This window comes from Pecten maximus, chromosome 16 (genome assembly GCF_902652985.1).
Source record: "Pecten maximus chromosome 16, xPecMax1.1, whole genome shotgun sequence".
Lineage (NCBI taxonomy): Eukaryota > Metazoa > Mollusca > Bivalvia > Pectinida > Pectinidae > Pecten > Pecten maximus.
The window spans coordinates 30,274,983-30,300,444 of record NC_047030.1 but is presented as its reverse complement, the minus strand read 5'-3'; the positions used below and the strand labels follow the sequence as shown (position 1 = coordinate 30,300,444).

General features: G+C 35.5%; 1 protein-coding gene across 1 annotated transcript in view; it reads left to right on the top strand.

Moving 5' to 3' along the window:
* Positions 1-17,641, top strand: part of LOC117345181 (basement membrane-specific heparan sulfate proteoglycan core protein-like) — a 168,047-nt gene extending 150,406 nt beyond the window's left edge. The window contains 10 exon segments of the mRNA XM_033908186.1: positions 362-478; positions 2,876-2,959; positions 7,751-7,878; positions 10,625-10,796; positions 11,625-11,759; positions 12,418-12,581; positions 12,583-12,647; positions 12,980-13,063; positions 13,895-13,998; positions 14,531-17,641. Of these exon segments, the coding sequence (XP_033764077.1) occupies positions 362-478; positions 2,876-2,959; positions 7,751-7,878; positions 10,625-10,796; positions 11,625-11,759; positions 12,418-12,581; positions 12,583-12,647; positions 12,980-13,063; positions 13,895-13,998; positions 14,531-14,679 (1,202 nt within the window). The 3' untranslated portion in view covers positions 14,680-17,641.
* The last annotated feature ends 7,821 nt before the right edge of the window (positions 17,642-25,462 follow it).

Below are 25,462 nucleotides of genomic sequence, written 5' to 3'. Positions count from 1 at the left end.
TCTTACGTGTGTACATATTGCATTTAATGCCAGAGTTTGTTAGCGATTTACTAGCAGCTTCATTCCTTGAGATAAGGTCGAGATTCAGGGTTTTTGGATCAAGGTCAGGGTCACTTACTATATTTATTGGGGGCCAGTAGGGCACATGCTTTAGCAATATTCAATTTTCTTGTTCTCTTGTGTGAGGTAAAATGATAATGGTTGTTCTCAAAACAACTACGGAATCTTGTTAATGACTTGTCTCTATTCCGTCATTTCAATAATGTGTCTTAAGTGATAGTTTTGAGAGACTTACAATTATTTTTCCTTATGGAATGTTTTTGATAAATATTTAAAATATTGCAATTTTGACCCCGATTAGGACCTGCCACCCTGAACAGCCGAAACCTTTTAACTATTGGCCAGTGGACCAGGGTTTCTTTGTCCAAAAACAACCAGGAAGGAACGCTCATTGTCAATGATGAGGAACCAGTCAAAGGTAAGCCTTACCTGTTACCTCCCCTGAATTCCTTCTTTAAGAATATTTGATTAATTCATATTTACCAAAAATCTAGGTGTGGACTTGTACATTTTGAGAAAACTTAAATTTGACCCCGTAAATATTTTGTAGAAAATATACAGGTGGCATATTGCTATTCAAACATTTGCACTCTGCGGAATAGCAGATCTAAGTCATTCTCATTTACATATTAAAAGCGTCAAAACATTATCCAGTCTCGAATATAATACATCTATCTTCAAGTTTTATGAAAAGAATCATACAGCTTTATATAGATCTAATGGTTTTTTGTTGATAATTAATTTGTCAAGGACTTGTAGATGTAAACTTGAAATGTAGGTGTAAACTTGAAACGATTGATAATGGCATGAAACTTTGCTTGCCTGCCGCAACAAAAACAAAAAATGTATATATGCTGTGTGAGAACCAGTATAACTTTGTAACAGAATTTCAGTCTGCAATCTGTTTTTTGTTGTTGTTTTTTTTTATTATTTTTTTAGTGATATGCCACCTATTGTCAAAAATATTGTTGTTTGTTATAAATTATTTATATCTCCTTATGTTATGAAGTTAGCACTGTACCATATAAGTTAAACATATTTAGATATCATTTAGTTATCTCCCTTCACTGGTTGGTTACCTCCCCTTATATAACATACCCAAATATATACGGGTGCACTTGATTCTGGCATGATTTTTACCAGGAGCAACTCGATTCACCAAAATGGTTTACCAATCTTGATAAACATCTCAAAATTTGTTTACCACAAAGGTTCCATGACAAGCAATCTGATCAAATAAAAAATGACAAAACTTTGACATTTGAGCCTCATTTGCATACATGTATGTATATAGTTTTGCTACCGTGCTGCTGGCAACTGGCAAAGCTGGTATTTCAGAATCAAGTGTATTCTATCTTGTTGAAAATATATATAGCACTGCATATTTATATTGATGATACATTCACATTGTTTCTCTTTGATCAAACATTTATTTTCCTTATAATTAGTATAGTTTGATGCAACCAGGTCAGCACTGCAATAACTTGAGATCTGAATAGAGTTATTTCCCTTATTTGATCAATTATCTCCCCTTGAATATACTATATTGCATGGTGTGAAATAGCACTCCCATTTAGAATCCACACAAATAGTGTACATATGAAAGACACAGTAGGTAAAGTATATTTAGACGTTATATACACTCCAATATCATTTACTTGAATGCTGTAGTCTGAATATTTTACTGGCCACACAATCAAAAACTTTGGTATCAACTTATAAACAAAATATTTTAACCCATAAAAGTAAATGCTTTCAAAACAAGCAATTTTCACTTTCAATTTTCACAAAAAAAAAAAAAAAATCTTTTTGGAAAAAATATATAACTTTGAACACAGAATAATTGCAGACTTACAATAACTTGTTGATTATACCATGGCTTTGCTGATAATCCTATTGTTAAATTGTATTCCAAATGGCCTTTTAGTTTATGAACTCCATTCCACTTTGTCCATTTTGCAAATGATTCAGTCAGCTCTTTAAACACTGCCAGCTTTCTGAATTCGCTTTGATAATCCACAAGGACAATTTTAACAAACGACAAAAGATATTCTTATAAAGGTGTTTGCTTTTTGGATTTGCGTTTTTTTTCTGGAGAATATGGGACTCTGTGACTTCGCTTTAACCTTACTAATACCTGCTAAATTCAAAGTTGAAAAGCTATGAAGCAAAGATTTAATTAAAATTAATATTTATGTTTGAATACATGTGAAATCTAGTCACATATTTTCAAGATAAATTTTGAAATAAATTTGTGGTTGTATTGAAAAAGGCTTCTTTCAGAATAGTAACTTTAGAAATTGTCTGAAAATTTATCAAAATCTGATCAGAAACAAATTGTTTTAAAAACAATTATGTTTCTATAGGAATTTGTTCAACAAACATTTTGATTAGTTTTACTCAGCCGATGCAATGAATTACTGAATTACTTTCTCTTTCATCCTGTTGGCATGGACACTGACTTAATTATTACAATAATTCAAAATTCCAAATACATGTAGTTCATCAGGAAAAATAGAAAAACGTTTAAAAAACCTAGTCTTCAGGCATAAGATGTCAAAAGCTGGCCGATAAACATACTTTTTGATAGATTGAATTTGAATGTGCTCAATTTCCCTATCAGAAACTCCTAACACGTACATGACAAGACGGATTTCTTTGAACATGCATTTCTACTTAGACCAGTGATGGATATAATTTTGCATGAACTATATTTCTATCTTGACCGATTGTGGATGTACCTATAATATATACATGTCTATAATATCATTGATGTTTTTGACCATATTTGTCCATCACGTTTTTACGTATGTAGTCTGGCCATGGAGTTATTATAGAGATCAATACCGCAACTACTACAACTACCATCTCCGTAGGCAATATCGCTACAGAAGGGCAGGTAACTCCGCTGCAACCAAGTGGTGTCTGTCGTTTCAAACCATTTGTATTCACTTGGTGTTCATTTTGCTTTCGACGCTTCTGACTTTCTCTTTGCTGCAACTATTTTTGTACGCTTATTTTTCTATCATTTTCCAACAAGCGTAGTCTTGTGTGGGTAGATTTCCTTGCGGTAGCGGTGATTGTATTTTCATTTATTTAATATTTTTTTTAGAATGCCGTGGAATTTTTTATGCACGGTTTAATCTGCACATTCCTGTTGATCAGAAAGAATCTCTGAAATTGTTACAGAGGAGATTTAAAGTGATAACCAGGGGTGTAGGTTAAACATTTCAAGCTTTCTTCTCTTTTTCTTTCATTTCTTTAGTCTTAACTGAGTGGTGGGATATAAAATTAAAGGGTAGCATATTGCCGATGATATATATCATTGCTCAGTAGTACCATCAATGGGCTGTGGGTTTGCATCGACTGTAAAAATTGATTTAGTTCAACATTGGCATGCTGAAAAATCATTCTTCAAAATCACCTTAGTTATATTCAAAATATTCATCACCAGTATCAAACTTCTAGAATGAATTTTTTTTTTTTTTTTTGTGGAAAATCATATCTTTCATTTTCATTTCCACAATTAAACCATTCCAACGACTACGTAATAAATTATGATTTTTCTTTGAATTGATGTCTTATTTTGCAAGAGTTTATGTTTTTTGTTACATTAAACCTTGTGGACATTTTTTGAGTTTCTTTATTTTCGTAATAAAAGAGTCAGAAGAAGCGTTTATGTTGCTTTTGTGTATTTGTTTCGTTCTCTTCCCTGGTTCCAAAAAATTGTTTCAACAATTTTCAGGAATTCAAATGTCTGATTTGATTTGTTTCATTGTTGGTTCAGATTGTCTTCCCTGTTTTTCATTGGTTGTTGCTATGGATTTGTTGTACTCCATGTCCCCTGTTGCTATGGTTACTAGTGATCAGTTGGCTGGCTTTGACTATTTTCCCTGATGTGACAAACCCATTTTGTTTCTTGCATTTCGTTCCTGCTGTTGTGAAAAGTTTGTCATTCATGTTCCCCGACAGTCACTTCCTTCAATATTTTCACTATGATTAATTAATGTAACATTGTTTTCTTTGGTACATGCTCATTTTTCTCATGCTCCTTATGCATAATTTTGAAATAATGATATGTACCTTGTGATCATTTTGTGGAGGAATGTAAATTTCACTGTATACCTGTCAATTTTCATAAGGAGATAATCATATGATGGGATATTATAAATTTGATCCACTCTCGAAAAGTTACCTAGAGCTAAGATATGAAAATTGACCCAGAATCATGTGATAGAATATTACACGTATATATTTGATCCACTCTCGAAAAGTTACCTAGAGCTAATTAAGATATGAAAATTGACCCAGAATCATGTGATAGGATATTATATATTTGATCCACTCTCGAAAAGTTACCTAGAGCTAATTAAGATATGAAAATTGACCCAGAATCATGTGATAGGATATTATATATTTGATCCACTCTCGAAAAGTTACCTAGAGCTAAGATATGAAAATTGACCCAGAATCATGTGATAGAATATTACACGTATATATTTGATCCACTCTCGAAATGTTACCTAGAGCTAAGATATGAAAATTGACCCAGGTAAACAGTATGTTTAGTTGTTGTTTGTCAACAGTGACATTATCGTTTGTTTTAATCACCGAGATTTTTACCTATTGTAATTTCTGGTCCGAGGATGAAGCATGGATGTTGTGATATCATATAGTACAATGTTACCTATTTTGTATCGTAAACAAAATGATTGTTGTCATCTATTGTTTTTTGGTGAATAACTGGCTATATATGATATATCAGTATGAATGTCTGGATGTTTATTGTATTTGATGACTGTAGGTGTTGTTTGAGATTCATCTCGGGATAATTCCATCATATAGTTATTTGAGTTGTTGGTGTAGATTGAATGACTAGTATTTAACTTTGTTATTCAGATAAACAAAATTTCAAACATTAATTGTAATTTCCTTATTTCCTTATTTGGGGACCAAAATCTGTTTGAACAGAAATTCCTTACAAAGCATTCTTTAGTTATAATATGCCTGTGTTTACACAACATTTGTCAGTGGGCATGGTTGTAGACGTTTTACATTATCATATGTTGCTGCTAAGGATAGTTGTAATTATAAATGCCATTTTGAGTGATTTGTTTTTGTTCTAAGTTTATGAATGCATTTGTTTTTGTGATTTGATTTTGCATTAGATATTATACCAGACTTTTCAATGTAAACAGATTTTTTTCAGGGAAAAAATCACTGATATTCCAATATTAAATGGATATTTGGCTTGAAAGAGTTTATTTAAGAAATAATTAACGATGAATCGTGTATTATTGCAGGATATACAACGAGGACGAGGATATTTTGCAATTAAATTAGTTCTGAGACCGGCCTCTTTCTAATAGGAAAACAGCAAAGAAACCCCGGGAAAACCTTGTAATTTATTTCTTGAGTATTGCATTATTTGTTGATGAAATGTACAGGCAATACAGTACTACAATCAAGAGCATCTATCATATGGCATTGATTTTGAAAATTTAAAAAAAAGGATAAAAAAAAAGAAAAAAAAGGGGTGGCCTCCGTAGGATTCGAACTCGCGTCGTGATAAAAATATATTGAAAGACTAACCCATTAGCCCACTCTGCTAAAGTAACCTTTTATGAAACGGGTGAATATTAGATATTTAAAATTGTAACAGCCGTGACTCACGACCGTGTATTATTGGCACGAGCGTGGGTTATTGGAAATTCTACCATGTTTGGTATGCAACGCCAGTTTTGATTGGTTTAAAACCATGTATTATTTTCCAATAACACACGCTCGTGCCAATAATACACGCTCGTGAGTCACGGCTGTTACAATTTTATATATCTAATATTCACTCATTTCATTTAAGGTTACTATAGCCGAGTGGGCTAATGGGTTAGTCTTTTAATAAATTTTTTATCACAACGCGAGTTTGAATCCTACGGAGGCCCCCTTTTTTTCTTTTTTTTTTATCCTTTTTTTTTTTAATTTTCAAAATCAATGCCATATGATGGATGCTCTTGATCGTAGTACTGTAGTGCCTGTAAAGAAATGTATATTTCATCAACAAACAATGCAATACTCAAGAAATAAATTACAAGGTTTTTCCGGGGTTTCTCTGCTGTTTTTCTATAAGAAAGAGGTCGATCTCAGAACTAAACAGTACATGGTAGAATAGAAATAATCAATTTGACTCGTGTATTGTTGCAGGATATACAACTCGGACTCGGATATTTTGCAATTTTAATTAATAACTCAGGCCTGCGGCCTTCGTTATTAATTTAATTGCAAAATATCCTCTTCCTCGTTGTATATCCAACAACAATACACGAATCATCGTTAATTATTTCTTAAATAATACATGGTTTTAAACCAATCAAAACTGGCGTTACATAGCAAACATGGTAGAATTTAATATAAGATTTCAGTGTTGTTCTAAAGATTTTTTTTTTTTTGCAACATTACCAATTCTGATCAAACATAGTAATAGTATGGTTTATATTTTAGTCTCAAGAAAAGTTATTTTTTATGGAGAAAATAATAAATTCAAGACATCAGCTATAACATAATAATTTATTAGAGGAACAGACGTTTACCTAAGGTCGATGATTAAAGTGTATTATTTTCTAAAATTAGCATAATTTCAGATGATCTGGTGGATACTCTTTCACCTGTTAAAGCTATAAATTTGACCATATTATCATTACATGTTTTATAAGTTTTATTCATAAATTGACTTGCATCTTCATCTAGTTGCATAAACATGTGCATGTTGCCCGTTTTGCATGGTTACAGAGTTGTCTCCCTTGGTACCAAGCTGATACTCTGCACTGCGAATCATGTTGTATAGCTAGGTTACGGCTAGGTGTAAAAGTGTCATGCTTGTAGTATATAGCTGCCCGTTTGTATGCAGGCCGGACCTTTATATAAAACACTGCACACTTCCATGAGTGAAATTATAGAAATTATGAAAAAAAATATTCGTGTTCAGTAGCAGATTGATTTAAAATTTTAGTAACATACTCCAAATTTTAGTAACATACTCCAAATTTTAGTAACATACTCCAAATTTTAGTAACATACTCCAAATTTTCTTTGCATTACAATTTCACTTGGCTTTAAAATGAGTTTTCCTTTTTCTAATTTATTCTCTTTGTAAACTCATACAAAAATTTCTGGAGGAAGTCTTTACAGTGCAGTGGTTTGAATGATAGATAAGTTGGTGATTCTTCAGAACTGATTGCTGCCAATGGTGTATTTTCTGCAAATCAATTGATTTTTGTGGATGATTATTTTTGTGGCTAACCCTTCACAAATTGTTAAAAGTTTTAGATTGATATATCTGGATATGCTTTCTCAATATTTGTGTAAATTACGATGTACAATTTTGATTGATGCCTCTCGAAGAATAAATTCTTTCCATTAACGCTTAATTATCTCAAAATGGATCGGTAGGTATGACAAGAATTAAACAATAAGCTTAAATGCCATGAATATGAAGTGAGGTTGCATTCAAATGCTTTAACGCTTATTGGCATATGTGTTTTATAAATTGCTATTTGGCCATGTTTTTGTCTGCTTTTTGCTGTTGACACATTTGATGAAGAATTTTTCAGTTAAAATATCAATCACCCAGCAACTGAACCAAAACCAACAGGTGTTGTTTGTTCTGACACAAGTTATCTGCCCTTTGTTATAGCCACATCACCAGGCAACACTGTTGGCCTTGACCTTCGGACCAACCTTTACCTTGGAGGTGTCGAGCCATCAGTGATCATCCCACGAGGAGTTCAAGTGACGTCCGGTTTCCAGGGCTGTATAGCTGAGGTACAGTCGAATCTGTCCAGACGTCCATCTCTATTAAGCGACTCTCTGTTCTAAGCGACCATTTCAATTCCTCCTGAGCGTTTTCGTTATATATTTGAACTCTTTTAAGTGACCCTCTGTTTACGCGACCAGCGACGGCAATTTTTTATTCCTGTGATAACAATAACTCTCTAATAAGCAAATAGAAGTATCCATGTCCGGACCAAGATTTCAGGAATTAAAAAAAAATAATTAACCAATAACATATATTTCTAATGTTGAATTGATGTGTTTTGCTATGCAAAAGAATTACAAAAAATATATATGTTACGATAAAAATCAGTATAATGATAATAATAAAAAATGAAAAAGAAAAAAAACAAGAGATCCCAGAGGGATCTTGGCGCCCACCATTGAATGATCTTTATAGGTTCCATGTCAGATTGATCTTTTCTCTACTTTCCCTTCTTCTAAGTCTTACTAATCTGTGTAAATTCAGAAACAGCCCTCTAGATCTAGTACTTTTCAAACAAGGGGAACCTATATATAAAATTTAAGATTTAGCGATAATGGCTGTCTGTCGGCCATGTTGTTTTCCGATTGGTCCCAAAATGCAATACCAGGGACCAAGGGGAACCTACATATGAAATTTGAGAAAGATCCCTTCAGTACGTTCTGTACAATAGCGATAACAAACTTCAATTTTCAAAATACAAGATGGCTGCCTGTCAGCCAGGTTGTTTTCTGACTGGTCTCAAAATCCAATATGTATAACTAGACACAGAGGGCAACCTACAAATGAAATTCAGAAAGATCCTTTCAGCAATTTCTGATAAATAGCGATAACAATCTTCAATTGTCAAAATCCAAGATGGCTGCCTGTCGGCCATGTTGTTTTTCGATTGGTCTCAAAATGCAATATGCATAACTACGCACTGAGGGAAACCTACATATGAAATTTGAGAAAGATCCCTTCAGTACTTTCTGAGAAATAGCGATAACAAACTTCAATTGTCAAAATCCAAGATGACTGCCTGTCGGCCATGTTGTTTTCCGAATAGTCTCAAAATGCAATATGCATAACTAGGCACAGAGGGGAACCTACATATGAAATTTCAGAAAGATCCCTTCAGTACTTTCTGAGAAATAGCGATAACAAACTTCAATTGTCAAAATCCAAGATGGCTGCCTGTCGGCCATGTTGTTTTCAGATTAGTTTCAAAATGCAATATGCATAACTAGGCACCGAGGGAAACCTACATATGAAATTTCAGAAAGATCCCTTCATAAGTATCTGAGAAATAGCGATAACAAACTTCAATTGTCAAAATCCAAGATGGCTGCCTGTCGGCCATGTTGTTTTCCAATTGGTCTCAAAACGCAATATGCATAACTAGGCACCAAGAGGAACCTTTATATGAAATTTCAGAAAGATCCCTTCATAAGTTTCTGAGAAATAGCGATAACAAACTTCAATTGTCAAAATCCAAGATGGCTGCCTGTCGGCCATGTTGTTTTCCAATTGGTCTCAAAATGCAATATGCATAACTAGGCACCAAGGGGAATCTACATATGAAATTTGAGAAAGATCCCTTCAGTACTTTCTCAGAAATAGCGATAACAAACTTCAATTATCAAAATCCAAGATGGCTGCCTGTCGGCCATGTTGTTTTCCGATTGGTCTCAAAATGCAATATGCATAACTAGGCACCAAGGGGAACCCACATATGAAATTTGGGAAAGATCCCTTCAGTACTCTCTGAGGATTAGCGATAACAAGAATTGTTTACGGACGGACGGACGGACGGACGGAGGGACGGACGGACGGACGGACGGACGGACGGACGGACGGACCACGGACCACGGACGCAGGGCGATTTGAAAAGCCCACCATCTGATGATGGTGGGCTAAAAAGAAAAAAAAATTGTTTTTTTTCAAATTGATGGTTTACTTTTCTTATATACCATTATAATCATTATTACCGATTTATAAAGTTGATAAAAAACATAAAGTTGAAGAACATTTATTAATTCTAATATACAATCTCTATTAAGAGACCACTCTCCATTAAGAGATCTTTTTTCAACTTTTCTTGAGTGGTCACTTAATACAGATTCGACTGTAGTTAAAAGTCACATTAGGCCTGGAGCTCCAGGTTGATGTAGATATTTGATTGGATGAAAAGCTCAAATTCAATTTTAATTCAGCCGTGCATCTAGATCTTAAATAAAAACATCTGGTTAAAGTACTTACAGTTATAGACATAAGAATTCTGATGCATAAAATATATCTTAGAGGAAGATTTTCTTAAAGGGGCATACCTTCTTTCGGACAGCAGAAACGTGCAAAATTTCTATTGATGAAATCTATGTCCGAACAAGGATTATATGAGTGTTTGTGCCTACTAGTAATGAAATAAATGCGTAATGTACAAAATAATGACAAATCTTACATAAATATCGTCTATCTTTGCGGTAATTAGTGATTCTTCGGGGCGAATTAAGATTTTTAGGACTTAATACTTGAAGAACTTCAGTTTACCTTGCGAGTAAAACTGTCTTACTACTTGGGAAAAATACATATTTTCCTTTAAGTTCCATTTTGACGACTTAGACTTTATTCAAATGAAAGAATTTTTCATAGGAAAGTATTACAAAGTTAGGAATGTTTTTAACTTTTCTTAGAAACATTGATGAGGTTTAAACCTGATCTTTTCTTGAGGACAAATTCCAGTTACCAATCTCAACTTGTTTCTTTCATTTGTAGCTGACAGTTAATATGGTACCAATTAATCTGATCCGTGACGCCATCAACAGTATGGATATCCGTGACTGCACCGATCGTAACATCTGTAACCGTCGCCCCTGTCACAACGGAGGAGAGTGTGAAAGTCTCGCCATCAATGACTATCGCTGTATCTGTCCGGAGAGCTTTACAGGTGAGATAGGGATATATGCTTCCCGGGTCATCTGATGGCTACCTGTAGGTCACCTGATGACTACCTGGCGGTCACCTTATGACTACCTGTCGGTCATCTGATGGCTACCTGTAGGTCACCTGATGACTACCTGTTGGTCACCTGATGACTACCTGTAGGTCACCTGATGACTACCTGGCGGTCACCTAATGACTACCTGTCGGTCACCTGATGACTACCTGGCGGTCACCTAATGACTACCTGTCGGTCACCTGATGACTACCTGTAGGTCACCTGATGACTACCTGGCGGTCACCTAATGACTACCTGTCGGTCATCTGATGGCTACCTGTAGGTCACCTGATGGCTACCTGGCGGTCACCTAATGACTACCTGTCGGTCATCTGATGGCTACCTGTAGGTCACCTGATGGCTACCTGGCGGTCACCTAATGACTACCTGTCGGTCATCTGATGGCTACCTGTAGGTCACCTGATGGCTACCTGTCAGGTCATCTGATGGCTACCTGTTGGTCACCTGTAAGTTACTGTAACAAACATGAAGCATTGGCTCAGTCGTCCAGTTTGTTTGTCTAAATACAGTATATTATACTCGTTCTGATTCCTGGTAACACACTGCATGGTGTCAAATAAAATTATATATTTTTCAAATTAGTAAACAAACAGTTTAAGAGTTATTGTGTACTTTCTGATTTTTTCGTATACTATACATGCCTATCACTAAGACAGAAACAGGAAGCCATGATTGTTGACATCAGTAATGCATTTTTCAGGACAATTAGCTGAAACTATAATTTCTAGAATATAATTTGTTTGTCTTTGTCTGAAGGTACACATTGTGAAATGAGAATCAACATTTGTAATACTCGGGCACCCTGTCAGAACGGTGGAATCTGTAGCTTCACAGACGATGGCTACAGATGTGACTGCCCTCTAGGTTTCATGGGAGATAACTGTGAATCAGGTAAGCATGCACATTATTGCAAGGTTTATTTCCACTGAATATCTGAAATGTTAAAACATAATTTTCACTCACACTTCCTTTTAACTTTATGTACAAACATTGACATTTTTTTAAGTCCAACACTTATCTATTTATATCTTTTGCTATCATATCTACCAAGACAAACTTGATTTGGAAAATACCAGCTAAATACCTACCCTAACCTACCTGGCCTCGGAGCACAAAAAAGAAACTGTTCTTCGAATTAGATGATTTGTTTAGTCCTTTAATTCCATGATATCTAGGGAATTCTCTGCAAGCTCAGCATTCTTGTGCTGTGGAAAATGTGTAGTGTTTGTTTGTAAGGATCTATTAGAAATTTAAATTCGGTGACAGAAATTTAAATTCGGTGACGGGCATTTGAGACCACGAGTCAAAGCTCAGAAAGACAACATGCACATCACTATCTTGAAAGCGATGCAGAATAAAGTAACGTCCAGAAGTGTCAGTGCAGATTACTGGTAATAGAGTGGTGTTCTACCGAGTGTGTTCAAGGGAAACTACTCCAGTCGAGTCAGGGATCAGATAGTTCAGTCACGAGTTTGATAATGTAGATATAGTCAACTGCGCATACAGACCAATACACATTTTGGCAGTAATGTAATTTCCTATCTTACAGTGGTGACCTATACAGGCTCGATCCGCATGGAAGGTGACGGATTTGTTGAGCTGAGTCGTGACTTGTTCCCCTACAGCCATAACCAAGTAGAAAAGGTCGTGGAGTTGACCATCCGCACCAACCAGCCCAACGGCTTGATTTTCTGGCAAGGGGAGGCAACTCCAGGGCCAGTCTGTCTCTACTGGGGACTATATGATGATTGGACTCCGCGATGGTTACGTTTATTACAGGTCAGTGATGGAAGTCGAAAAGTTAATCAACTATTTTCTCTTACTTACAGACATCTACCTGCTAATTACAAATTTTGATAGAAATTGTGATAATAAATTTACAAACAAAATAAAATATTATATATATTTCACTAATCACCAAAATAATAATTTGAAATTTTGGGAGACATTTCCTTTATGCCATTTTTTTTTTTTTTTTATTTTACATAAAGAATATATTTAAAAACAAAACAAAGGCAAAACAAAAACAAACAAAATCTTGTTAACAAGCACAGTTGACATCTAGAAATGTCTATAAAACAACAAGATCTAATTTTGTATGTATGTTGTAGCTATGAGTTGGGTAGTGGAGCAGCCAACATGAGATCAGCTCTCCCAGTGAACGACGGACAGGTACACAGGATAAAAATTACACGGTAAGCCATTAATAGTGAAATAGCCACAGGGTCAGGTCTATTGATACATGTATGTACAGGATCAAGGTGAAAAAAACAACCACCTTGAAATTGAGACAGAAACAGGCTTATAAGGCTACTTTTAATTGGCAGATGATCAAACTCACAAGCTTTTTCAGTATACAAAATCAATTAATTGAATTTGTTGGCAATTAGATTTTGAAAACAATATTATGAAACCATCATTACACTTAGAGTTATATGATTAGATATTTTTTGTTTTATGATTAAGAGAATAAAGTTTTTGTTGTTTGTTTACAGAAGATTAAGAGAATAAAGTTTTTGTTGTTTGTTTACGGAAGATTAAGAGAATAAAGTTTTTTTGTTTGTTTACTGAAGATTAAGAGAATAAAGTTTTTGTTGTTTGTTTACTGAAGAATAAGAGAATAAAGTTTTTGTTGTTTGTTTACAGAAGATTAAGAGAATAAAATTTTTGTTGTTTGTTTACAGAAGATTAAGAGAATAAAGGTGTTGTTGTTTGTTTACTGAAGATTAAGAGAATAAAGTTTTTGTTGTTTGTTTACAGATGATTAAGAGAATAAAGTTTTTGTTGTTTGTTTACTGATGATTAAGAGAATAAAGTTTTTGTTGTTTGTTTACAGAAGATTAAGAGAATAAAGTTTTTGTTGTTTGTTTACTGATGATTAAGAGAATAAAGTTTTTGTTGTTTGTTTACTGATGATTAAGAGAATAAAGTTTTTGTTGTTTGTTTACTGAAGATTAAGATAATAAAATTTTTGCTGTTTGTTTACTGAAGATTAAGAGAATAAAGTTTTTGTTGTTTATTTACAGACTTGGAAAGACTGGCACATTAGCTATTGATGGGGGACCAAAAGAAACCGGTACATCATTGGGCTATCTACAAATGTTGAATGTTAATGGAAACATATATGTTGGTATGTATTTTGTAGGAATACAAAACTTATTTCAATATCTATTATATCTTTGGAAGGTTCCATCAACATTAGGTGTTAGAGTGACGCTGTATGTAATTATTTTTAGGGTAGAAGTATGGAAGGCTATTTCACAGCCACATATCAAAACAGTATAAAATATCACATGAAAAAAATTGAGCAAAGTTAAACCTGTTTTAGTAATATGTACTCAGGAATCCAATTATTGGATACCACAGTGGAAACACACTTGCCTTTCACAGAAGTGGTCAGGGTTATATTTCCCAGGTCAGATGTCAAAAACAGGTATGGGGTCACCTCCCTGACCACATTGGTTTCCCTGGGTAGTCCGGTTTCTTCCTACAGTAAGACCCCTTGTGTGCTTCCATCCGGGCCAACAAGCGTGATTAATACAAGTTGATATATATCTTGTTTCATAACTGTTGTAAAATAGATAAAGTTTACATATATATAACCATTTCAGGAAGTAATTTGTTAGAAGATGAAACTAAATATTCAATTTTGTACCCAACAGGTGGTGTCCCCGACCCCTCATCGATGACCGCTGGCAGATACACAGATAACTTCACAGGATGTTTAATAGAAATTAAACTGCAGGAAGGGAGACCACTCTCAGTTCCTGAAGATACTGTAGGCGGGCATAATGTAATGTCTTGTAATTGAAGAGTTCTGTTGATCAATTGAACAAAAGTTTCGGTTAAACATGTGAATCACGTATGATTGAGCATTGGATTGCAGTGATGTGGTTTGAATACAGGTTGTCATGGAGACAAATATGTAACATGCTGTTAGAAATATGCAATTCCAACCATATGTGCCATGCTTACATATTTTTTTTACTGAGTAGATTTTTCTACGTGATGTTTGAATGACCGGTTACATAACTGAAGCATGATTTATATGATAGTATTTTTAAGTAAAATATGAAAGTGTTGATTGTATATTTATGTAAATATATACAGGTAGGGGGTGAAATTCAACCCCTCTCCATATACCCATATGAACAAGAGGTATAGAGCTATCTATTTCTTACATAATTATATACATTAATTATATACATTATCTGTATATATCAAAAATATATGTGACATTCTCCATGGATCCGGAGACTTTATCCAACTTTCTATGTGGTTACATTTCGTTGGGAACTTGTTTCAATAAATCACTATTACCGGCACTACATTAGTAGTATGTTTGGAGAGTATGTTCATTTATAAACTTTTTTGTATGATTTAGTACCATTTTAGCTTTAATTTTCACATAGATAATCTGTAAATCCATTTAATTATACAATATATATATGTATAAGGCTTCATGCTGCAATGTTAGTTGTTAAACCCTTGTACGTGTTTTAAATTAAAATTCATTATTTCCGTAAAATATTTACATGTTTGATAAACCGGTAGTCACCCTTATATACACTCTACTGATGCTTTTTACATTCTTGTATATTAATCATGTATGTTTATATAAAACATTTTTATCATTTTTGTACTGATAGGTATCCAGGCTGACTATATTTTATAGTACACGATGTTGCAAGTTTTGAGAAATATAGCTTGTAGATATGAAATTTAAAGCAATAAGTGATCTAATCTTATGGTAGAAAGAACTTGTAAGACCCAGATCTAGTACAGTTATGACCTCTGGGTCAAAGGTCATGTTAGTGCATTTCAATAGTGTGACCTCCGGGTCAAAGGTCATGATAGTGCATTTCAATAGTGTGACCTCTGGGTCAAAGGTCAAGTTAGTATATCTCAATAGTGTGAATCTCTCATGAAGTGTGTGGATGCATGTATGGAAATATATTGAAAGTTGAGAGTTTAAAGAAGGGAGAATCAATTTCGATGATATTATCCCAGAAATACATTTAAACACAAAGAAATGGTTTCAATGTCAATCTTCAAATTTAGAAAGTTTCTATCACATTATGAAATGCCATGAATCTATCTGGTTGGTACTGTAAATTTTTGATTTTGTGAATATCAAAGAAAATTATTTACCAGCATTTAAAAACTTAGTAGAACAAGAGTTGCCATAACAACCTTGATGCTTGAAATGTATCCGTTGTTTCATCACATCTACCATTCCTAGTACTTATTAAAGAAATGCTGGTTCGCTCTTTGTTGCGTTATAAGCTTTTGTAGATCTTTTATTTTGTTTCCTATATTTTTATATCTTTTAATATCTGCTGAGCATTTTCTCCTAAATCCACGTCGACTAATCGGACACAGATTCCTCCTCAGACTTGAATAGTCTTAGTTAAAACATTGTTATACCCCAGATATGATCAAGTTTGATATGAAATAAGATTTGTCAAGACTTGATATGATCTGTTTCTTTTTCGTTAAACTTTAAATATTGTAATACTGCTGTTAAAGAATCCTCCGTATTTGTACGTTATAAAAACAAATATTTTTGGTATTTTTCTTTTATGAAATATAACAGCTTTGAGTTATAATTGAAAGAATATGAAATGTAAATCTCAAAAGCTTTGTCAGGAATATTTGTGATATTTTAATGAGGTGCCTTCACAGTCTTCCAAATTTTCTTGGTGTTATTAAGAAATCTTTTCCGATATTTATCATTGCCCCTGAACTGCATAAATGTCTGTCACAAAAGTGCCATTATTATGCGTTTTGATTGACAAAGTAATCTAGTTTTACTTACACAAGTTTTGGTTAATATAATATATTTGGATTGCAATAGTCTTGATCATTATAATGCTTGATTATTAATAGTCTTTGTCAATGTTAGTTTGTATATTAATAATCTTGGTCACTATAATGTTTGGTTACCAGGTATGCAGATGTTGCTAGGATAATTCGTCAATTTCATATTCCTGGATAACGAAACTTCCTTAAAGTACTAAATTTTCACTACATCAAAAGTTTAGGAATAAAACCTTTTGTTTCAAACTGCTTTTAGAAAAAAAAATTTAATAAAGAAAAATCCTGATTTTTTGATAAAGAAAATACCTTAGTAAATATTCATGACTGAAGGGAGATACAACGATCATCCTCCCGATGTGTTCTTTATATTGAGTATACGGCCAGTTTTTGTCAGTGCTATTCAATACCTCAGCATTGCTCACCTTTGTAGTGACTACAGTATGTCTTTAAGTGGTGCTTCAAAGTTAGGGTTATCAGGGAAAATCAGTTCATGAAAATATTCATCAAGAAATTTTCGCAGAGATCTTTTTGTAATCTTTTATGGACCTTTTGCCAAATGTGATTGAAATGATGTTCAGTAATTGAAGATTTGAGAGAATTAAAAAAAAAAATTAAATTCAGATTTTAATATCGGCATTGTAACATTAGAAAAATAAGCAGATATATTTAATATAATTTAGACACGACTGATTTTCTATGATAAGTCTAATCCCGGGTAAATGGTTTCAGCCACCGGATGGGAGTTGTCTCCCTTCCCCCATCAGAGTGGTGTCGCCACTAGATGTAATGTACACCACCTGTCACTCAGACGGTTAGCTTCTCTGGAAATACTCATTTGTTTCTGTGTGGTGCTAGATAGACTATGCAAGAAGTTTCTGTCATGTCTGGCATTGTTGATAAATGGAGTACATGTCAATCCTACAAATGTAAAAAAATAAAATTTGAGTTTTGTATTCAAGTGTCTTTTTGTTTTAGCTTTGAGCTGTTTTAAGAGTTTTGATGTATGTGTAGATAGCTCTAAATTTATAAAAAATGCATCCTATAATTTGAAGAACATATATATGTTAACTCCATCAACGCACACTGGGGAAGGATGACTGTTACTAAAAAGAAAGGGATGTTGATTGAATCGGTGTTATTATAACGTTCTACCAACTAGGGACTGATATCGAGAATGGTTTATTGTGCTTTTGTTCCAAGAAACGTCAGAACATATTTCCGGGTATATTAAACTGTTATCGAATTGGCCTCGTTAGATTTCCACTTGAGCTACTTTCGGAGCTGAGCGTCATGCAAGAAACGTCAGCTTGATGTCATTTAAGGATAACTTGGTATATCTCAGTTTTGGGACGGAAGTTATTGCCTTCCTTACAAGGGCAAACGCTCAAATCAAAAGTGAAAAGATGAGCGATTCCCTACACACACAAAACAAACACATACATTTGTATCTTAAAGCGAAAATGAAGGTCTTGAATTGTATCTTTGCTGCCGGTTATTATAAGCTTTTTAGGTCATCTGACCCAAAGGGTCAGGATGACCTATAGTCATCGTGCTTCGTCCGTCGTCGTCCGCCGTGCGCCGTCCGCCGTCCGCCGTGCGCCGTCCGTAAACTTTTTCTTTCAAAACGCTACTCCTCCTTAACGCTTGGATGGATTACTTCCAAATTTGGTTTGAAGCATCATTGGGGGAGGGCAATCATATTTTATATAAATGAGGCTGGTCTGACCCCTGGGGCCAGAAGGGCGGGGCCCCAAAAAGGGAACTTAGGTGAATATTGCTATAAAATCCTACTCCTCCTTTACCCTTGGGTGGATTACAACTAAATTTGGTGTGAAACATCATTGGGGGAGGGCGGTCATATTTTATATAAATGAAGTTGGTGTGACCCCTGGGGCCTGAAGGGCGGGGCCCCAAAAGGGGAACTTTGATGAAATTTTGCTATAAAATCCTACTCCTCCTTAACCCTTTAGTGGATTTCAACCAGATATGTTGTGAAACATCATTTGGGGAGGGCGGTCATATTTTATATAAATGAGGCTGGTGTGACCACTAGGGCCTGAGGGGCGGGGCCCCAAATGGGGAACTTTGATGAAATTTTGCTATAAAATCCTACTCCTCCTTAACCCTTTAGTGGATTTCAACCAGATGTGTTGTGAAACATCATTTGGGGAGGGCGGTCATATTTTATATAAATGAGGCTAGTGTGACCCCTGGGGCCTGAGGGGTGGGGCCCCAAATGGGGAACTTTGATGAAATTTTGCTATAAAATCCTACTCCTCCTTAACCCTTTAGTAGATTTCAACCAGATATGTTGTGAAACATCATTGGGGGAGGGTGGTCATATTTTATATAAATGAGGCTGGTGTGAGCCCTGGGGCCAGAGTGACGGGCCCAAAAAAGGGAACTTTGATGAAATTTTGCTATAAAATCCTACTCGTCCTTAACCCTTTGGTGGATTTCAACCAGATATTGTGTGAAACATCATTGGTGGAGGGTGGTCATATTTTATATAAATGAGGCTGGTGTGGCCCCTGGGGCCAGAGGGGCGGGGCCCCAAAAGGGGAACTTTGATGAAATTTTGCTATAAAATCCTACTCCTCCTAACACCCATAGTGAATTATTACCAAATTTGGTGTGAAACATCATTGGAGGAGGGTGGTCATATTTTATATAAATGAGGCTGGTTTGACCCCTAGGGCCAGAGGGGCGGGGCCCCAAAAGGGGAACTTTGGTGAATTTTTGCTATAAATCCTACTTCTCTCTAACCCTTGGGTGGATTAATACGAAATATGGTGTGAAACATCCTTTGGGAAGGGTGGTCATATTTTATATAAACGAGGCTAGTGTGACCCCTGGGGCCTGAGGGGCAGGGCCCCAAAAGGGGAACTTTGGTGAATATTTGCTGTTAAATCCTAATCCTCCCTAACCTTTTGGTGGATTACAACCAAATTTGATGTGAAACATAAGGTGACGGCAATCATATTTTTAATGAGACAGGTTTGACCCCTGGGGAAAAAAAGATGGGGCAAAAGGAGCGCTTAGGTTAAACATTTCTTAAAAATGCAATTCCTCCTTAATGCCTGAATTGATTACAACCATATTTAGTATGAAACATCATTGGGGAAAGGCAATCCTAATTGATATAAATGAGTCTTGTCTGACCCATTGGGACAGAGGGGCATGCCCCAAAAATGGGAACTTGGCTAAAATTTTGCTTTATGATGCTGCTCTTCCTGGACAAGCTAAATGGATAAAAACCAAATTTGATCTAAAACATAACTGGCTGCGATAAATAATTTATGGTAATAATGCTGGATTGGGGTGTGTGTCCCTGCTGTAAGTGTAAGTGTTTGTCAGATGACCGTTAAGGCCCATGGGCCTCTTGTTTATAAATTTATTCCAGTCGGAAATTGTATATAGATCGGTCATTGTCTTAATGAGTCTGTCTATAGAGTGTTGGAAAGTCACACCGGAAAAACACAACAATTATATTGTCTAGTAGGAAATCGGTCACGATTCCCATTCCCAGGTCAAGTGTAATTTATGGCTGATTTTTTTTTTATTTTCTTCGTCTGCCCTGGAAAGAAGACACTCGACATATGAGAACAAAATTGTTGACTTCCTTCAGTTTTAAATGCCGTGTCCAGTTAAAGCATTTCTGTATGGAGGCGTAGAATAGTACGTCAAATAATTCAACCGATACAACGGTTGCATGTTGTTGGAAGGCATAGAGGCAAGGCGGACATTATTCAGGCAGAAGACGGAGAGTGCAAGGCGCGTGCTCCCGTTCTCAAGGTTTTCCTGTACGGTGGTGATTCACAATACAGATACTTATTTCTACATTCCGTTGTGACACGGACAGATATCAAGGTTCCCTGTCGATACAAGAGGGTTGTCACCTAAGGTCAAAGTTCATCTCTCACTCAAAATTCGCCGAAGATAGCACGTCAACGGTATTCCCCTTATGTGCTGTGTGTGGGTCTGTACAGTAGCGCCGAATTAGCTTACAATCTTAAAATTTATTTTTAAGATTGAAGAGGTATTTTACCTTGAAGTTCTGAACATATGCAGACAACATCAAAATTGTTTGTTTGTTTTGTTTTTGTTTGTTTTTTGTTGTTTTTTTACAACGAAAATTTAAAAAAAAATGGAGCAGATATCAAAACATGATAGTTCGTATTAATGACGTCGGTTTATTTTTATTTTATATTTTTTTTTAAATGAAACTGGTTAGAAAAAGAATCGTGTTTTTTTTTCTTTTAAAGTTTCTGAACGTAAGATATGAAGCGCATTTAAACAATATAGCGAATTGAACATTATACACAGGTGTTCGTATATAAATACGTGCCGAAAGCCGGGAACTATTACAATCCGACAGTTTTAGGAGTGCTCGATATTTGACACAACTGCTCTTCGTTGGTCACATATACCACGGGAAATTGGAGAGAAAGACTCATGATAAACCCACAAAGAGGTATGATATATCACACGTACCAGTAATATACGTTTAAATTGGTTTCACTTTTCAAGTACGATAAAAGAAAAATGACACTGGTTTAGAGGATTTGGGGTCATAAAGATAACGACAGAGGCTGACCTCGGATACCCCCGGATAGCATGAACACAATTTACGAGATGCGATAGAAGATATACCCATATATATATCGCTGGCTGGACGACTAGTCAAGTGTCAAATAGACAGTGCCACAGTGAAAGTATTTAACTTATTTTGACTACTTACATTTACGTTTTTAGGTCACCTGAGTTTCGCTCATGTGACCTATTCTAGTCGCCTTTTGCCCATCGTCGTGCGTCCGTCATCGTTCGTTGTCGTCCGTCATCGTCCGTCGTGCGACCGTTAACAATTTACATTTTCGACTTCTTCTCCAAAACCGCTGAACCAAATTCGATGAAATTTGGCAGGAAGCTTTTATGGTTAAAGGTCAACCAAAATTGGGAATTATAATGTCCCAACCCCGGAGGGGCCTGAGGGGCGGGGCCAAAAATGGTCAAATTGACTAAAACTTCAAAGATCTTCTTCTCTACTCTCAGATATGGTGGAATCAAACACACTTTATAGATGGAAGGGTCTTAAGGTGCTTCACCAAAAAACTTGTAAATTTCATGACCCTGGGGTCTCACGTTTGCCCCTGGGGAGGGAGAAAACTTTACTACAGTTTATATAAGAAAATCACATTTTTGACTATCATTTGTTGGATAGGTATTTGAATTCATTCTTACTTTGTTAACATTATAAGCATGGGATGACAGCTCGATGGTATGCACACGTTGATCCTGATTGACGCCAAGCGGCTGATGGGCGGGGCCAAAAGGGTCCATTGAATAAACTTAAATACTTAAAACTCAAGTGACCGTTAAGGCCCATGTGCCTCTTGTTTAAACATACAAATCATTCAGCAATTGAATATGTATTTAACTATGTATGTATATATGTAACACAGTAACACAAATGACGAAGGAAGACAGCTTTATGACTCGTTTACATATACTGGTTATACATCAATAATAGTGAATTGCAACATAATATCGAAGATAGTCTAAAATATGGTGTTCCGTTAGGGCCAAATTTCCAATATCGCTCCTTCGCTCCTTCGACCTAAACGCGAAGGAGCGAAAATACGATGGCGTAGAAGCGAAATACGAAGGCGAAGAAGCGAAATACGATGGCGAAGGAGCGAAGTTCCATCGCCCCTTCGCCATAGTATTTTCGCTTCTTCGCTCCTTCGCTCCTTCGCCCCTTCGCTCATTAGGTCGAAGGAGCGAAGGAGCGATATTGGAAATTTGGCCCTAGGCGGAACACCATACCAATATGTTGTTCTCCTGTATATATTATATTGCCAGCAATGGGGAGCTAGATATTATATAATATATATTCCCAGAAATATACTTCCCCGCCAGTCTCTTCCGTCACACAGCACAAATAGTGCGGTGTTTGTATCTCTATTGACTAGTTGTTGCGTACCAATTGGCAATGTCACGCTGAGCTTTATCTCTCATTTGTGTCGAGTCACAGCAAGAGGGATAAAGCGAACACGAAAATAAGAATCGCTGTGTTATTTCCTGGTAACACACTGGATTTAAACAAAGTTAAACACAAGGGCCGGATGACTTACATTGATAAATATAAACTTACAATTGAAAATGTGATGATGATTACATAGATACATAGATACATAGATTTATTCTGACAGCATACATAAAAATATTGTACACGATCTACATCCTTTGATTGTCAGCTCGTAATAAAGTTATTGAAATAATAATTGTTTAGTTCACAGCTTGATTTTCTCTTTGAAACAGTACTTTTGTGGCTGATTTTTCCAATGTTCATCAAGTTTATATTCGAATTGTTTAATTGATATGGCATTTACAACATCAAATGGGAGACTATTCCACATACATTGTATCCACAATTCTCTCTGTGAAGGAATATTTTCTGACATCTAATCTTGAGAATCCTTTATGTATTTGAAGTTATTACAGCATATCTATTAATATATCGATGACAATGCGTAATATTAAAACAACGGAGTACTGAAACATGCAATTGACGGATTTATTTTCATTTGTTTTCGCGTTTACTTTTAATAACGAAATCATCTGTCCGCAAACATTAATTGAGTGGATTTTATTCACGAAGTCAAATACCCACGATACATTTTCCCCAAAATCATGAAATTCGATCCTTACGAACGCAGACTCATTAGCACAGGTACTTGGGGTCAGGAACTAAAGTTATAATGGAATTGTCCAATTTTAATTCGTAACATCATTTCTTGTCTATTCATGCACCGATACAACATTGGAATCGATTATATAGCGATTTTTAAAAAACACCCGTTTCTGGTTGTTATAATATAGAGCTCCAAGTACCTGTGCTCATTAGTAGATTAAACAGATACTAATTTAATATTGATATATACCGGTTTGCGACAGGTAATGTCGTAAACCTGATAATGTCGTAACAATGTCGTAATCATGATATTTAAATCGTTTTACTAATAGTTATTTGGTTGAATCCGGTGCGGTTTTGAAATATCATGAAACTATTTCAAAGTGTCCGTCTTTAGAAGCGCAGATTCACGATTTACACATTAAGATAGCATACACTGTATGTCGTTTTAGTTTAAACTTCAGTACACGAGAACACCATTCATCCACAAACACTCACTCACAAACGTGTTTACCAATGTTTAATGGCAACAACACTAGTTTAAACTTAAAGTTTTGGGGTGAAATATAATAATATACTACTGTACATGTTTACATGTCATAAATCTATTGAAGAAAACCTGCCAGATTTAAGTATATAATTCTGTACAGCTATAAATATTATTTCATAATCAGATAAAGAAAAAGATTCGTCTCCAAAAAGTAGTAATTCTTGATAACATTAAAACGAAACAATGTAGGTAGCGTCTTCTTATTTGATGGTATCTTCTACAATCTAAAAAAAAATGCTTGTTGTCTTCGACTTCACCGCATATACATAACGGAGGTAGGGAAATATTTTTGGCAAATAAATGACCATTAAAAGAACTACATACCATTCGTAGTCGTGCATGATATATTTGTCCCTTACGGTACAAAAACTATAATAGATGGGCATTTTCTGAGTGTATTGCTTATCAAGATAAGATTTTAAACCAGCAGTAGACGGATTTGAGCGAGCATTTTGTGGAAGACTATTCCACTGATCCATAACAGAAGGTAGGAAAGACTGTTTATAAAAATAGGTAAGGGGGCCGCGTTGGCCGAGTGGTTAAGGTGTCCCGACACTTTAACACTAGCCCTCCACCTCTGGGTTGCGAGTTCGAAACCTACGTGGGGCAGTTGTCAGGTACTGACCGTAGGCCGGTGGTTTTTCTCCGGGTACTCCGGCTTTCCTCCACCTCCAAAACCTGGCATGTCCTTAAATGACCCTGGCTGTTAATAGGACGTTAAACAAAAACAAACAAAACAAACAAAACAAATAAAAAGAGGTTTTGCACACTATTGGAATAATAAAAGTATAGTCCCAGTTCCTGGTATCATACCGATGACCTTCAGATACAGAACTCGGGATAAGGCTTTCAATGCTTACTAATTTAGTTGCACCTGTAACAACTCGGGCGGCTTCAATATTGAGGTTTTCAAGTTAGAACTACAATTGTTTAAATTTATTCTCTACTTTCTGTCAAGAAGATAATCTTTAAGCCAGAATAATAACTTTCCACATATGCCAAATTTTTGAAGTTTGAAAAGAAGGCCTTGATGACAGACACGATCGAAAGATTTACTAAGTCGCAAAAAATTCTGCACGAATTTCTTTGCCCGAGTCGAGAATCGTTAGATATACTGAGTAATTGGTTCATAGTAGAGCCACCAGGTGTGAACCCCGATCGACAGCTAGTAATAAGACTATTTTGATGAAGGAAATTGTACAAGTGTTTGAATATACAACGTTCAAACACTTTTCCTAAGACACTTATAGAGATATCGGACGATACTTTTTATATACAGGTATGACATTAGCTCTTTTCCATGACGACGGAGATTTTGACATGGCAAGACATTTATTGAAGAAACAAGCTAGAGGATTACAAAGATCATCCGCAGTCTCTTTTAGTACTGTGGGACTGACCAAATCGGGTCCAACTGATTTAGACTGATCCAGATTAACCAATACATCCTTGACGTCATTAGGTGTTATCGTAATATGACTAAGCCTGGTAGGAGAGTTACACGAGTCATCTTCCGGAAGTACGGTAGCA